Here is a 17,064-nt window from a genome sequence, read left to right as displayed (position 1 = left end):
TGGGTTCCTCCTCCGAGGAGCTATTAAAAAAAAAAAAAAAAAAGGCAAACTCTCCTGGGAGGAATTGCATGTTAATCAGATCTTGTCTGCGCAGTGAGTTCTGGGCATTTTGAAGGGAGGAAAGAGTTTGAGGGATGCTTAAACATGTGGAAAGAATGGGATGTAGGGGGTGTAAATCTGATGTTGTCCCTTTCCTGTTCACAATCCCTAATTCACTAGACTTACCTCATCTTGTGTAGTTGAGACTTCGTGCCCATTGGCTAGCAACTCTCCATTACCGCCTTCCCCCAGTCCCAGCGCCTGGCAGCCATCCTATGAATTTGAGTATTTTAGCTAGTACTCAATTCCACTCATAAGTGGAATCATGCAGTCTTTGTCCTGTAGTTGGTTTATTTCCCTTATCGTAATGTCTTCAAGTTGCATCCATGTTGTTACATATTGCAGGATTTCCTTTGAGGCCGAATAATACCCCATTGTATGTACATACCACATTTTCTTTATCCATTCATCCATTATGGACATTTAGGTTGTTCCCACATCTTGGCTATTCATAATAGTTATTATGAAGAAGCTATTATGAAGAAGCTACGTCTGTAAGATTTATCGAATGCTTATTTACCATATGCCAGGAACTGCTTTAAATGCTTTCCATATATTAGTGGAAGTAAAAGTCACTACAGACCTATGAAGTTTTTATCCCCACTTACAGATGAGGAAACTGAGGCCCAGTTAGTTTGGCCCAAGGTCATACAGTCAGTTAGTAGGTTGTAAACTGGAGTTTGAACCCAGTACAATCAGGCTCTATAAACAGTGACCTGATCACTATAATACCAATAGTACTAAATATCATACTAATGATAATGATTGACAGCAAACTGTATGTCAACTACTATTACTGGCAAGGTGAAGATGTGACTTATACATCCCCATAACCTTGGGGACAGGATCCAGCAGGGTTGTCCATGAGATTGGTTAACTCCAGAAGTAACACTCCTCCTTATGATTTTTGGGAGGGGGTGGAGAAGGGTTGTGATGAAAAGTTGGACAGAGTTGGTTAAGCGACTGCCTTCGGCTCAGGTCATGATCCTGGACTGCTGCGATCAAGCACCAGCCAGGCCCCCTGCTCGGCCGGGAGTCTGCTTCTCACTCTGACCCTTCCCCCTTCTCATGTGCTCTCTCTCTCTCTCTCAAATAAATAAATAAATAAACAAAATCTTTAAGAAAAAAAGTTGGGCAGAGTGCTCCAAGGTAAAATTATCTTCTGCAGCTGTGATGTGCCCCTCCATGAATCTCCTTGATTCATGCAGTTTTTCAAAGCCAGAACTTGACCTATTACTGAGTGAGTCTGAACAAGCCTACAGCATTTTGCATATGGTTTCTTTTGTCTCCTCCCTTTTGTTGTATTTTGTGCTTCACAGGGTCAGCTCACGGGGCAAGGGAGCAGTCAAGAGTTAGGTGCTTACGTTTAGAGGTCTTTTAAAAGCCGCTCATTTGATTCCCTTCTTCCTTGCCTATTTGGCGGTAATCTAAATGAGGGCCCCAGCTATGTGCAGTTTGGCGGTGGAGCTATGAAAAGGAACCACCAGCCTCCAAATCAACTCAGGAATATTTGCGCTCTTTCCAGGTTGAACGTCCCAACAGGGCTCTCTGCAGTGATACCAACACCCAATGCCCTCAGCGGACCTGAAAAAACAAAAACCAAAAAAACATCCAAGTCACAGGCAGTCAACAATATCCAGAAACCGAAGACAGGATACAGAAACTCAATCCATTTATTTTGCAATGGCAAATCAATCCACTTTCCCAGCATCCTGCAACTTTTATTGAACTGGGCATCCCGCCACAGGATACGCACCCAAACTCTCCTTAATTACATATTTGTTAATTACAAATTAATTACAAATTACGAATGCTGTCTGCAGTCGTGACTGGCGTGGCAGTCCTGATACCACAGAAAGGGCTTCTCCAAAGACTGCAGTAGCAGCAGCCGCATCAGCTTTCCCGCCCTACTGAGCGCTCACTAGAATATGCTGGGCACTGCGCTAAGCGTGCCACCCTGCAAGACCCCGGGGAACGGCGGTGCACCCTCGGTTCCCGGCGCTCGCAGCCATTGTGGGGTGGGCGCTCTTCCAGCCGCGTGCTGACACGCCCTCTCCGCGCTGCGACCCGCGCCCAGGGCAGGAGGGGGTGCTCCGCGCGTGCTCTGAGGAGGAGGTGGCTCCCGCGGGGCTGGAATCCTCGCCGCACAGCCAGCCAGTTCCCCTCCGCGGCGTGCGCTCCACGCGCCTCCCGGGCATGCGCTCCTAGCCCCGCCCGCGTGCGGCGGACGCACGGCCGCGAGCGCGCGCCCTACCCGCGCCCCCGCGGCGGACGCACGGCCGCGAGCGCGCGTGCGCCCCTCCGAACGTCCCCGGGAGCCGCGCCAGAGCGAGCGCCGGGGCCGGGCGCGCAGGAGTGAAAAGGAGGCGGCGGCCGCGGCTGCGAGCAACAGATCCGGACGCCGCGAGCAGACGCGTTCTGCTGTTGGGCGATTTTTTTTATTTCAAAAATATTATTAAATTAGAAAATCTTGCATTTTTAAATGGCGCTGGCCCCAGGTCAGCGGGCGGTTTTCTCTGCTTCAAGATGGGCTGTGCTGTTTCCGTCGTGGGCACCAGTGGTGGCCTGATTGTCAGTCTTCTCCGGGCATTTTTAAGACCAGGAGCCGAGCACTGCATGTAGGCGAATCACCCTGCAGGGCGGTTTGGCTTTTTAAATTATTGTTATTATTTGGGGCAGAGAACAGCCGATCTTGGGCACTTCGTCCTCTTTGCAGAAGAGGCTGTGAGTCGTAGGTGGGTCGCTCGGAGGGTGGAATTGCTCGCGGGTGAGCGAGCCCCGGCCCCGCGCACAGTCCAGGCGGCCCCGAGTGTGTGTCCTCTCCCTGCCGGCGCCGGGAAAATGGAGGCTGTGATTGAGAAGGAATGCAGCGCGCTCGGAGGCCTCTTCCAGACCATCATCAGCGACATGAAGGTAGGACGCCGGGGGCGCGGCTGCTGTGGCGGCGGCCGCGCACTGACCTCGCCGCGGTGCTTCGCCTCCGCCCCGGGCCAGCCGCCCAGCCCTTGCCTGCGCCGCGGCCGCCGGCCACCTGCGGGAGCGCTCCGGCCCGGTGTCACCTGCTCACCCGCGGCGCCGCTCCGGGCTCTGCTGGGTCACCGGGCGGGCTGCTTCTCTGGGGGTGTCTTATGCCCCCTGCCCTCTCCACGCTCATTGTCCCAGGGGGCGGCACCATCTCGTTTCCCTGGGGGCGCAGGGCCCCGGCTCCAAGTTTTCCATTGTCTGTCGCTGGACGGAGTGTCTGCGACCCTTGGAGACTGGGTGTCTGGGCGGACACCTCATTCCCCCGAGTACGGGGTGGGGGCTTCTGGCGCGGTGGTGGGGAGGGGTATGGGGGCTCTGCCCGGCCCCGGGAACCGGCCCCCCACCCCTGGCCGAGAGCCTGAGAGAGAGGCCTTCCTCTCCCTCCTTGGCTTTCAGGTTCATCTGGGGGGGGGGAGGGATCTGAGCAAATTAGGCATTAATTGGGCTGTTCCTAAGCTGGTGAGGGTGTGCATGCCTTCCTCAGCCCTCCCCGGGGGCGCGGAGCAGAAGTTCCCAGAGTAGCCTTGCTGGGGACCCTCCTTCCACTGGCTGAGGCTTCAGCCTGAAAGCAAGATTGGGGTCCCCTAAAGAACTGTATTTCTCCCCCCCCCACCCACCACACACAGACTCCAGGTTTTCTCTTGGAAGGATTATGAATATTGTGTGTGTGTGTGGTGTGTGTGTGTGTGTGTGTGTGTGTCCGTGTGTGCTCGCGCACGCGCGCACGCGCGTGTGTATTGGGGGCGGGGAACAACACCCTGGTTTTTTTCCTGCAAAGGGTGGGACTGGGGATAACCTGATCCTTGGATGTGGATTTTCTGGTGCATAGAGATAGACCAGGGCCCTGTGTTACTCATCCAAAGGAAATATAACCAGCCTCGCGAGCTGGCTGGAGGTGGGAATTGGGGGCGGTGGGGGGATTTTTTTTTTCCATGTGTATTTAGGGAGCTTCTCTTTGGCTTTAACCCAGCCCCAGTTTGCCTCAACAGATCCGGGGAGGTGGTGTTTAATTAAAAGCTCGGCTTCCAAAACGAGTAGGCAGGTTTGGAAAGCTGTACAGCCGGTGGGTGTGGATAGCCCCTCTTCAGCCGCTGACTGGGCGTTTGGAGGAGCTTTTGTCTGATGCAGTGTAAGGTTTAGAGAGGGTTTGGCCTGGGAGATGGACTTTGTGAAGGAATGCTCAGCTGTCACGCCTGCTTCCCCCTTTTAGAAGCAAGTGCCATCTCCCCAAGGGTGAACTTTTCCAAGGTGCCTCCATCCTGGTCTTGGCCCTCCTACAGAGCCTGTGTTGTTGTTGTTTTGTGTGTGTGAGAAATTGACATTCGTGTAGCATTATCTTCAGCTAGACCCTGCTTGTCCAGGAATGCCTCTAATCCAGCCACTTGGAATTAGATGCATTATTCCCTGTTCAAAGACAGCCTCTTTCATTGCTTTGCCCCCAATCCACATTGACCTATTGAAGTGCTCTTTTGAGACAAAGATTGGTGTCCCCGCCTCGGACTCTGGGGTATTTCTTGTTAACTTAAATTCTGTATGCCTTATAATCAAAGATTTGGTTTGGGGCACATGTGTATTTTGATCACCAGGGGAAGAATTTGAGATGGGCAGGTAAAGCTGCTTGTGTTTTTTTCTTTTTTCTTTTTGAAGAGAAATGGATGTTTCCAGTCTCTGAGTAGTAACAAGGACCCAGTGACCTAAAAGTTCTGCCCACTGCAGACCCAGAAAAAAAAAAAATCTAGAGTTTTTTCTCTCTCTTTGTTCCTTAATCCATAATCCCTCCAGTCTCCGTTCTTTGCGTTTAGCAGTTTGAATGCAAAGCCTTTCAGAAGGTAGCCCACCACAGGATGGGCCCCCTGTTTTCCACCTGCCATCCTGTGGCTGCCCTCTAGCATTCTGGCCAAGGGGATTTGTGGGTGCCAGGGTGGCATGTTTTTCCCTCTGCAAGATGCCAGTTAAAAATAAGGATTTATTTAATGCCCTTTCAGTGCTGGATCTATAGTTTGTGGTTCCTGACTTCTTTCCCTTTGAATTTAGTAGGGTTTGTTCAACATCCTGTGGGAAGGCATTTATTTTAAGGTTGTTTGTTTTGTTTTGGCAAAGATTTGAAAAGCAAACTGGAGGGGAAGACTGAAACTTGCCTTGGGGTCTGCAGGATTCCAGACTTTTGGGGAGTAGAGAGAGATAAGGAAAAAGAAAGGGGTAGCCTGATTGCCAAGATTGTTTACGCAGGAGACAGTTGTTGAATATTTTAATGGAGTTTTTTTTTAAAAGACTTCTTTGTGGGTTGGATGGAAGTGATATTTTAAAAGGGAATTAAAAATTTGGGGCATATAGGATAAGCAGTGCATAGTATGCACAATGCATGGAGTCACCACCAATAAAAGTCAGTCTTTTAATATCTGAAGTCAGCTGGCTTTCTAATGACCAGTTTATCCTTTTTCTCTTTGAACTGCCACGATGGGTTTCTGATGTCTTTGGTCCCCTTTCTATTTGCTTTGAAGGACAAGTGTAAATGTTGGAAACCCATTTGGAATGCCATCTTGAGAAAATTTTTAGGTTATTTTTCCAGAAGTAGTGCTGGACTGGGGTGAGGAAGGGGTAAGGAAATTTTTTTTTTAGTAGCATTTGATTCTCCAAAATGTACAGTGACACAGGAAGGGAGTCAGTTTCCTCTTTGGAGGAAAAAAAAAAAAAACAACAACAAAAAAAAAATGGAGTAATTTCAAGGCCTAACACCATACATCTTCCAAAACCAAAAACCTCAAGACACTGAAAAGCTGGAGAGGAATCCTGCTTTTTTCTAGTGATCCTTCATCTGGCTAAATCCTCAGCGGTCAGGGTGTGCGTTTTATCCTTTTCAGGGGGAAGGGTGCGGAAGAAACCCTCGCTCTTCTTCCATTGGGATCCAGCAGCAGCTGTTAAATAACTTATTGATTCCTTGACGAGAGGAAACCTTGTGTGTTTCCCCCTGTCTTCCACCCTCCTGTGGTGGTGGTCACTGATGACGGTGGTGTGCAGAATCGCTTAGTGGCTGCCTTTCCGCCCATCCACATAAATCAAGTTGTCTGGTGTGAGCTGGTCCCAAAGGGAAGGAGAGACAGAGATTCACGTGGCTGGAGGCGAGGGCCCATCCCCCGTTTGTCTGGGGGAACAGTAGCTTGCCAGTGACTCTATGGAAGGCCAACTGACTGGCTTCTGATGTTTGACAGTGGTTAGACATTGACGAGGTTCTAGAATCTTTTTGGAGTTTCTATCCAAGTGCCAAGAAAAGCAGGCTAAATGCTGCAAACAGATTTGAGCCATGACTTTTTTTTTTAATTTATTGGGATATAGTGGACATACAACGTTATATTGGTTTTAGATATACAACACAGTGATTTGATACTTGTAGTTTTTAAATTTATTTTTATTGATTGATTGATTTTTTTTTTTTTAATGTTTAGGTAATTGAACCAGCAAAGAATTTGATGATGTTTGGGAAGCTTTTAAGACCAGGAGACTGGCTAAACTCAAGGGCAAGTCACTGTGGATATCTTTCTTCTTTAAATAATTAACTTAGGTTTTTTGTGTTTTTTTTTTTTTTAAGTTGGATGCTAAAACCAAATATTTTCCTCAGCCTTGTTGCTCAAGAATCAGCATGTCAGGAGCTGAATTGGGCCTGATACAGGGAGAACTTTGTACTAGGTTACTAGGTTTGAGAGTGTGTTGGGGGTTATGTAATGGGACTGGGGGCTGAAAAACACCAAAGCACACCTTGAATTCCCTACCCCACCTTTCACTGTAGAGAGAGGTGTCCTGTTACCAGCACCTGTGCCGAGCAGAATAAGGGCCTTGTTCAGTTCCTCTCCACTGCCCCCCACCACTGTTGGCACCTGTATCCTCCTAAGTTCTGCCTAAAATTAGAGCTGGTAAAGGAACTTCTTGAATTCCATGGAAATCTTTTGTGGTTCGAAGGCATGACATGGTATTTTCCCTCACTTATCATAGATCAAGAATGTGGGTATTGAGTCCAGCGCTGGATAATGATTTCAGGGTTCCCCCCACCCCCCACTGTTTTGGCTTTGGGGTTTCTCTCAGACGAGAGGCTCCTTCCTTGGTGTTTATCGAGGGCCTGCAATGTGGAAGGTCTCTTGCTGGGCAGCAAGGAGCCAACAAGGCCTGCCCTTGGAGAGCTGCTTGTCCTGTGGGCTGTAAGTAGGTAACATTAAGTACCCTATGGTGACCATGAAGGAAGGGCATCAGTCAGTTTTTGAAGGACTTCTCTTTGACTCTTCAAAAAAAAAAAAAAAAAAAAAAAATGTTTTCTCTAGGAAGATACTGAAAACCCAGCGAAGGCCTCCAAGAGCGGCCAGGTGCTCTGAGGGAGGTGGGTGGCCCTGAAAATCGGGACACAGAGGCAGGACCAGCAGAGCCCTTGTAGAGTACAGATGGGCCCCATGTTGTTTTTTCTCTTAGCAAATGGCTGCATTTGCCCCGGATTTTACAGCTTCCTCAATTTGGGCCTGTGGGCGAAGAAGGTGAAGTGAAGATGTCATAAAATTTGGCAGCGGGGAAACTGTCCAGAATGGGTGCCTGTTCTGAGATCGAGAGCCTATATAGATCAGTCTGTTTTTTTTAGGTGTAGATCTTGCCCAGGTTTGGAAAGAAGTCTTTTTTTTTTTTTTTTTTTTGTCTCGGCTTGAATGTTTCTGTGGGAAAATCCTGTATACATCATATTTAACCAAGTTGTGTAGAACTTGTTGCTCGACACCGTGAACCTTTATGTTCTGAATTTCCACAGTTAGCGATGCCTCACATGGAGAGAAGGTCAATCCCAGGTCATGGTTTGCATGGAAGATGAGCTGAGTTTGAGTTTTGCCTGGTTCAGCTATCAGTCCGTTCTTATGAGAGTAGCATGTACTCGTAATTCTGTAGTATTTATTGAGCACCAGCAAGGTTGCAAGCACTGAGCTCAGTGCTGTGATTCAGCAAGTAAAGATACAGAATTTCCAGTTAAATTTGAATTTCAGATAAACAGTGAACAACCTTTTTAGTATAAGCATGTTCCATGCATCCTCCAGCTTCTCAGCGACTGACCTCATACTTTGAACTGCTCTTTTGCATCCAGGAAAAGGAAAAAGCTAAAATGGTATCTGTCAATATGGCCAGCTCATTTGAGGTTGTTAAAATGTTTGGAGGATGTTAAAGTTGAAAAACTATTGATCTAGTAGACGCTTTATCTGTAATTTTCATCTGGGCTTTTCCATCTTGCCGGGGATGCGTGAGAGCTCGCAAGATTCCTTCTGCAGGAGACTGTTTAGGTGCTTAGATTGGGGCTGGGAAAAGGAGATAGTTCTGAGGTCTCCATTCTTCTCGGAACTGCCTTCAGGACACTTTCCCCTTAAACCCACACCTCTGCAAAAACAAAGAAATACCTCTCCTGGAACCAAACAAAAGCCAAAGGCAGATTTAGCTGCCTAGGACACCAGAGGAGAAGTATTTGGGGCTCCTTAGAGGGAACTGATGGATGCTTTAAGCACTTTAACTCGGATTTGCAGATTGCACTGCTGATATGGCCTTATTAAGCAGCAAACCCGAGAGACAAATGGAGTAAATTAATTGGCTGAGCTTCGAGGAAGCCCATTGTATTTGCGGAGGTTCTCCCTTGAATTAGTTGGGAAGCTGCGCAAGGTTTCCTCTGAGTATCTGACACACAGACACACACGAAACCCCCCAAAGCAAAAGCAAACCCACCCAGCATAGATTCCAGAGCAGCCCACCCCCCTTGTCAGTGTTCCCCACCTCTTAGCCCAGGGAGGACTGGGCTGTGTGTGTCTCTGCTGCTTCCCGATTTAAGATGCTCTTGTGCGCCACCTGTATGTAGTAGGTGCTTAGTGTTCATGGCATATGGTGAGCATGGGGCCGGAAGGGACTTGGTGAGAACCGGCCATGTGCCAGGCAATGCGCTAAGTGCTTGGTGCGCATGGTTTCATGTCGTCCTCACATCGGCCCCACTTTACGGATGAGAAAACTGAGGCTCTTTGGAAAGAGGTGGTAACTTATCCAAGGCCATGGTGAGGTGGATTGGCTCAGACCTTGGCCGATTTGATTCCCAAAGCTGGAGGTCTTTAGAACATGCTGAAGGTAGAGTGGGGGGGAATGGGTTTATTTGTAGAGGGCAGCATACCGAATTCCACTCTGCTGAGTTCTACAGGAGGCTCAAGGAAGGAATCAGGGTCTTATTTCCGTGCCTGGAGCCCAGAGCCAGCCTGGAGGCCTGAACTTGAGCTCAGATGCGGCGGGGGCTATTGTGGGGCGGGCGGCTCCCATCTGGCTGTCGCTTTTGTGGAAGTCATTTAATTTATGATCTATTGACATATTGTGGCTTCCTTCCCTCTCCCACTCACCGGTCTTCTCTGACAGACAAACCTGGAATTCCCTTTCCTCTTCTTCTGGGTGTGCAGAGGGGAAAGAAGCCTTCGGGCCAGGCTCTGGCCTGTCACCCTTAGCTCCTGTCCTTGTCCCCATATGAAGTGCTCGCAGTGTTCTCCGTGAGTGGCCAGAGGGCCGTGTTTATACGTCCGGGGAGCCCATCGGTTCCCGAGACTGGGAGACTGTGCAAGCCTGGCAGCCCGCGCTAATTATATGAATTAAATAAGTTCACCCAAAGTTCAAATGACACGTCTAAGGGAACTCCTTACCTTGAACTCATTTTATGTCCAGCCCTGGAACTCTCTGGTAAAAGAGCTTTTCTGTATTTAATTACGTCCCCGTAACTCTCCAGTTTGGTTGAGTCTGTAGAGCCATTTCAGGCTCTGTGTTTGCAGAAGTTGATGGGATCACCGAAAAACCCCTCCTTCCTGTGCTGATTCTTGGCATATACGGCCTTGGTCATAGTTTCTAAGTGGTTTTTCTTTTCCTGTCTAGTTTAAGTGGGTTAAAAAAAAATCAATTGAGTGTCTTTTGAGCTGTGTGTCTTTTTATTTGCTTTCTTCCCCTTGAAGAATTTGGGCAACTGTAAAATATTAGCTTGCTCAGCATGAGTGGCCTCCTAAGTCCTGGAGGTGGGCAGCAGGTTTTGCCCGGGACTCCCTTCCCTGCCACCTCCCACAGGACAGGGTTCTCTAGGGGCTGGAGGAGTGGATCTGGCCAGAGGAGGAGGCTCTGGGCTGGTGTGCCCCTTCTGGTAGAATGTGCCTGGTTACAGGTCTAAGAGCATCGGATTTCCTGTGAGCCTTTAAGACACTGATACCTGGACCTATTCCCTGGAGGTTCTGATTCATTGCTTCCAGGGGGCATCCTGGGCATTCACATTTTTTTTCTTAAAGCACCCCCAGGTAATTCTAATGTGTAGTCAGGCTTGACAACCACCGAGCTATACACCATTTTAGCACCCTCAAAAGTACTTTCTCAACCTCACCAAAGTCTGAGTAAAAGCATGTTTAGATGTTTGTACAACAATGTGAATCTGCTAAACACTATTGAACTGGACACTTAAGAATGGCCAAGATGATAGATTGTATGTTATGTGTGTTTTGCCACGAATAAAAATAAAAATAAATTTATAGTAAAACATTAAATAAATTGATATATAAAAATAGAAAAAAGCATCTTTAGAATACTTAATGATTTTAAATATACAGTAGCCCTGTCCAGTATGATTTTCTGCCATAATGGAAATTGTCAAATATGTTAGCCACTAGCCACATGTGACTACTGAGCAGTTGAAGTATGGCGAGTGTGATCTATGAACTATTAGGTTTTATTCACTTTTGTTTAAATAGCCATATGTGGCTAGTAACTACCGTATTGACGGTGTAGATCTATAACATACCATTTAAGTAAAAACAGTGAGCTTCCTGCACACCTTCTACTCCCTTCTGGCTGGTCCCTTTATTGCCTCTAAACCCCTCCTGTGGAAATTCCAGAGCTCCCGCTGACCTTGGAGTCAAAGAGATCTGCTTTTCAATCCCGTGGGCAAGTTACTTAATCTCTCAGCCTCCTTTTCCTCTTCTGTACGGGCATCTGAGAAAGTACCCACTTCAGAGGATTCCGGAAGCAGACTGGCGCTGCACACTGTGCCTTGCCCCCTGGCACTCGGGTGTTAGCAGCTGTTACTGTTCCAGTCTCTGTAGTAATTCTTTCCACCACTTCAGGCAAAAGCTACCCAACCCTGGACATATAGCTGTATTTAGAGTTTGCACCGAAGTTGCAGGAAATGGAGAAGTTGCGTTGTTTTTTTGTCTTGCCAATTACTCTTGAGTTCATTATAACCTCATCTGCCTCAGCTGGGCCTATTTGCAATTCTGTGTTTGCAAACCCACTGTCTATAAAGGGAGGAGGAGGGCTGGGTGCCCGGCTGAGGTCCTCAGGGCATTTAATGCTTAAAAAGAAAAAAAGCCTTTCAGAGACGTTTACACCAGGGTAAGGGGAGAGGAGCAGCTTTGTAAAGGCCGTCTTTTCCCGTCTCCATTGTTTGAGTTCCCCCTTCTTTTTTGGGAGTGACCACCAGGAAAAGTGGCCTCGGTCACCTCTTAGCCTACCCTGTAGCAGCAGCTGTGCACTGATCTTCTGTCTCTTCCTAGGACTTGGCCATATTTGGGTTCTTCCTACCTGCCCACCTGCTGGATGTGTCCCACCTGCCTTAGCCTGGGATTCAAGGACCCCACGGTTGGGCCCTAGCTGAGTGGTCTGCTGTACGCCTAGTGCTCTCCATCCCAGAGTCCCTGGCCTCTTTGAATACATCCTGTGCCCCTCGTTCTTGCTGTTTGTCCCGCTTGGAGGACATTTCTGCATTGTTGGCCACTGAAATCTTCCTCATCCTTCAAGGCCCCGCCACAAAGTTATCTCCTCTTTCCCCCAACCCAGATACCCTTAGGCATTCTTCACGGTCTGTGTTGAGTCTACTGAGGATTACGTTCTACCTTATGCAGTTGCCCTTGGGCTTTGAAACCTGGCTCTGCCACTTCCTAGGTAGATTACTCTGGGCGAGTTACTCAACCTCCTGAGACTTGATTTTCTTATCTGTAAAATGGGGGAAATAATACTTCCCTCTTGAAGTTGTAGGGGCTTCAGTGGGAAAGTATATGTAAAGGGCTTAGCGTGAAATAAATGCTAAATAAAATGCTCTTGTGTATCTGAGCTACCGTGGTAGTTTCTAGTGGAGTACCCTGTCATCATAGCACTCAGATGTTTCAGAAAATACAAGAAATCTGTATAGCTCCACTTTGATAATGCAACGGAGACAACACTGCAGTGCTTTTCAGCTTCCAACGTATATGAATAATTTGAGAGAACACAGTACACGTATTCAACACAGATGTGCCTGCTATGGGCCAGGCATTGCGGTGGGTAGAGATAGACCTGTGAGCAAGACCAGCCCTTGCCCTAAAGTTGTTTTGTCTAGAAGAGGAGCAGAGAAGCAGCAAGATCTTAGGGAGGGCCTCTGATCGTCGTTGGGAGTGGGAGGACAGAGTCAGGGGAGGCTTTGGTATGAGGGACACCTAAACTGAGAACTACATTTTCTTTTACTTATTTCATGAGCCTTTATATGGCACAAGCAGGCATTCTAGTGCCTTACCAATAGACTCTTTAACTCCTCCCAGCAACCCGGTGAGGTAGTTGCTGCTACAATTCCCACTTTACAGATGGGGAAACTGAGGTTCAGAGAGGTGTAGCCATTTGCCCACATCAGACAGCTCATGAGAGGGAAGGCTGGGATTTGAACCCAGGTGGTCTGGCTCCAGGCTCTGGGCTTATCCGCTGTGTCTTTCCAGATTCTGTAATGGGTGTGTTTCACTGATCTCTTTGATGATTGTTCTATCTGTACCTTTAGGACTCAGGATGAACCAGATAAAGCCTAACAATCGAGGCTCTTCTCTGAACTGCTTCGAGAAGCTCAAGGGGCCTCTCTGTATTTAAAGCAGAGTTAAGCCCAGCCAACAAGATCCTGTTGGGTGGTTGACTCACCCCATGGGTGCCTCTGATTTGTCAGCAGAGGGAAGTAGGTGGGGAGCAGGCAGGGTGTGAGACCCAGGGTTCTGACACAGCTGGTGAAGGTGACAACCACGAGACACATGTTTGTTTTGCTGAAGAAACCCCCTCCGTCAGGGTCGCCCCAGTAACGGCTCTGTACCCCACATGCCTGAGCGCAAAACAGGAAGGGGGGGATATTTGCAGTAGGAGGCTGGAAATGCTTCGAGATTAGTTTCCAGGGAGACCTCAGTTTCACTTCTGAGGCCTGGCTTGCTTGGGCCCCAGCTCCTGCCGCTGAGCACGGAGTCATTAAGGAAGTCTTTGAGTTTGGTTTAATGGTCGCTCTTTGTTTTGAAGTGATTGTTTACTGAACCTTCAAAGCCAGCTCTCCAGCAGGATGTGATCTCGGGCCTGAATAATTGGATGAGGCACCCCAATAGGAAGCAAGTAGTGGGGAGTAGAGCCAGGAGGAGCTAGCTGGTGGCCAAGCCTTTGGCATCCCAGCGCTCAGAAGTTCTGCAAGCTGGAGGGACTGAGGTCGCCTTGCAGCCAGGAGTAGACTTGAAGCAAGGGTCCCCTGGAACCTGGCCTCTTTGATGTTGTGCTGGCCTTAATTAGGGACACCCTAATTAAGTCACTAAGGAGGAAGCTTATTCCTAAAAAAAAAAATTAAGTGCTTTGAGAGCATTTCATGAGGGATTACTTCTCAAAGATTATGCAAGCAATATAAAGTTAGTGGAAGAAAAACAGAAATTTCAGTTAAGTAAAAAATAAAACTCACCCATAGTGCTTGATTACAAAGCGGGTTATGTACACACATTTTAGACAAAGGTTCATGCGGCCCACGCTGTGCCAGAAATTTTTTTCACTTAGCTTTTCACTTGCCTTTCTGTGTATGTAATTATGAGCCATGTCAGTTTTAATGTTGTGTGGTGTTCCATTGTTTGGTATGTGTACAATTAATTTATTCAGTTGACCTGTCTTTGAGGACTGACCGTGTGCCAGGTTCTGTGTTAAGTGCTGGGGGTACAGCAGTAAATAAAAATGGACACAGTCCCTGCCCCCGTTGGAGCTTACATTCTAGGGCAGTGGGGACAAACTAAGTCAGTTCTTCTTTATATTAGAAGGATTATGTGCAATGGGGAAAAATAGAGCAGGGGCAGTGTTGTTGTTTTTTAAATACCATGGCTAGGGAAGGCCTCACAGAGCAGGTGACCTTTGAGCAACACTTTAGGAAGTACGAGGATATCGGAGAAAGAATGCTCCAGGCCAGGGAAGAGCGTGTGCAGAGGCCTTAAGGTGGGCAACAGTTCTGTACGTTCCATGCCGATTTCGTGTTTAGGCTATGTCCGGTTTTTCACTAATTATAAGCAGCACTGCAATGAGTATATCCTTGTAGCTAGACATTGATTTGCATGGACAGTTTCCCCTGAAGGCTTTATCCTGGGTCAAAGGTACGGACTTTTCAAGGCATTTCAAACACGTTGCCCAATGCCGTTCAGAAAGCACGTATCTGTTCCTCTTCCCACGTGCAGGTGCTCATCACCAGGGATTATTTCTCAAGGAGCTAGACTTGAATATTGGGACAGAGAAATTGCTGAGGCCACAGCTTGCTGGGCCTCAGAGGGACGAGGCGTCTTATTTGGTGTGGTGATTTTAATTTTTCTTTAAAGATTTTATTTATTAGAGAGCGAGAGAGGACAAGCACAGGGAGGGAGAAGCAGACTCCCCACTCAGCAGGGAGCCCGACATGGAGCTGGATCCCAGGACCCTGGAATCATGGCCTGAGCCAAAGGCAGATGCTTAACCGACTGAGCCACCCAGGCGCCCCTGGTGTGGTGATTTTCAATCTTGCTGTGTGTGATTTTAGCAAGAAAGTGTGAGTGTTCCCTGGGGAGTGTGTTCAGTGGAGGTGTCTAGGCTTCAGAGATTTCCATTGTGTAGCTGTGGGGTGGGGCTCAGGCCTCTGTAGTTGTAGCAAACATTCCTAGTGAGTCTCTGGTAGGTTGTGATTATACTAGGAACAGGAGGTAGGAGTGGTTCTTGGGCCACCAAGAGCCTCCTTTGCAGCTCATGGAGGAGCTCAGGGAGATCCTTCCTGCTCCCCTCTCTCATGCCCCCAGATTACACCCCAAAATGACTCTCATGCCTAAATGCAGCACGATCTTCTGTATTCCCTTTCCTCTTTTAATTCTTTTTTTTGCAAGGAAAACTGTCTCCCTTCTTTATTTCCTGCCCCTTTGCCTTAAAGACCTAGGCGAGGCTTCCCCCCTGGGAAGCTCACACCAACTATACCTTCTGGTACTTTATATTTGGAGTGTGGTGCCTTCCGATTGGTGGCTAACGAATCTGTGTTCTACTAGCCTGAGTTTCTCAGTGCTTTGGCTCCTTATCTCTGTATGGCCTCCACCCCACTCCTACCATAGTAGGTGCTCATTAAATGCCCCAGGTAGGGTGGCTGGCATCGCATGCAGACTCCTGAAAATAACAGTCGCTGGGATTTATTGAGTCCTAAGTACTGGTCACCCTTCTAAATGCCTGCACTAATTCCCTTACCCTCATTACCATCCTTGGAGGTGGGGCCTGGCATAGGTGTCCTTTACACATGAAGACAGGGCAGTGGCGGGTGACTAAATCACTTAGGTCATCCAGTGGGTAGATGTGAAGTCGGGCAGTCTGACTGTAGCACCATGCTCTCGACGCCTACATCACATGGGTCCTTTCAGACTCCGGAGTATGGCTGCGCCTCAGGGTGCTCTCTCCAGGCCAGGAGGACATGCTATGGGAAGACTAAAAAGAGGACAGCGACTGTACAAGTATCAAACACAGTGCCTTTTTCGGTGATGCCCCCCCCCCCCCCGCCCCCAGGGTGTCCTTCCTGGTAGCCTGGGGTGGGGCTTGGGGGTCGTGGGGCAGGCACTGTTCAGTGGAAGGTGCCAGAGCCCATGAAGTGCGTACAGTGTGGCCAGGCCGTGGCTCCCCAGGGTGGATTTGACAGATTGCAGGAATCCGTTTTGGGGTTGGGTGGAGGCAAGTCGGAGAGGGCATTTCCAGGGAGGAGAAGTGGGTGAGTGCAGCTGTGCAAGCATGAAATCATGGGGATGATACTTAACATTTTTATGGGGTTTGCAGGTCACCACGTATTCTGTCCATTATCTCATGGGGACATTTATACATGGGAATAAACAAATGAAATAGGAGCTTTGGACTCCACACCGTGAGACAAAGGCTAGAGGGGGGTAGGTCTGCGTTTATTATTCTGGGGGGGTTGCTTACATGTACACAGTCATCTCTTAGGAGCACTTGGGTGAGAGCAGCTGGCCCCTGTATAAGGTGGTTGGATACTGAGTCCCCAAGTGTCCAGTTGTGGAGAAGCAATAGGCTTTAGGGGAACCCAGGGGTTAATTTCATTTTATTTATTTATTTATTTTCATTTTATTTTTTATTTATTTTTTAAAGATTTATTAGAGAGCGCATGAGAGCGGGGAGGGTCAGAGGGAGAAGCAGGCTTCCCACTGAGCGGGGAGTCCGACAGAGACACAGGACTCGATCCCAGAACTCCGGGATCATGACCTGAGCCAAAGGCAGACACTTAACCAACTGAGCCCCTCCAGGCGCCCCTGGGGGCAATTTCATTTTACAAAGAACTGGGCAAACTGAGGAGCACTTCCTGATCTAAACTGGGTGTGAGGGCAAACACCTCTCTGACCCGAGGCAGATAGATTACTTAACCTTCTGTGCCTCACTTTCCCACAGAAAAAGGAAAAGTGTTCAGTTTCCTGTTCCGCCAACTACCCTGGCAGGGGTTGTCCTGAGAGCCCTGTATACCCTCAAGTACTATGGAAACGTGAGATGGGGCTCTTAATGATGATCATGAAATACACTTGGACTCCTGGATGGCCCCGGGTGACCACTGGGGTCGCACAGATTTGGGCAGGGAGAGGGTGAGTTTGGGGAAGAGGGAGAGGAGCAGGGTTCCATTTTCAT

General features: G+C 48.4%; 1 protein-coding gene across 10 annotated transcripts in view; it reads left to right on the top strand.

The window, feature by feature from the left end:
* Positions 1–2,416: 2,416 nt before the first annotated feature.
* Positions 2,417–17,064, top strand: part of MTSS1 (MTSS I-BAR domain containing 1) — a 159,344-nt gene continuing 144,696 nt past the window's right edge. For all 10 annotated transcript variants that reach the window (XM_027606139.2, XM_027606094.2, XM_027606111.2 and 7 more), the window contains exon 1: positions 2,417–3,012. In XM_027606139.2, coding sequence (XP_027461940.1) covers positions 2,941–3,012 — 72 coding nt within the window. In that variant the 5' untranslated portion in view covers positions 2,417–2,940. The remainder of the gene's footprint in view (positions 3,013–17,064) is intronic.

Source organism: Zalophus californianus, chromosome 4 (genome assembly GCF_009762305.2).
Source record: "Zalophus californianus isolate mZalCal1 chromosome 4, mZalCal1.pri.v2, whole genome shotgun sequence".
Classification (NCBI taxonomy): domain Eukaryota; kingdom Metazoa; phylum Chordata; class Mammalia; order Carnivora; family Otariidae; genus Zalophus; species Zalophus californianus.
Note: the sequence above shows the minus strand (reverse complement) of the source record. Positions and strands in the feature narration are given on the sequence as shown.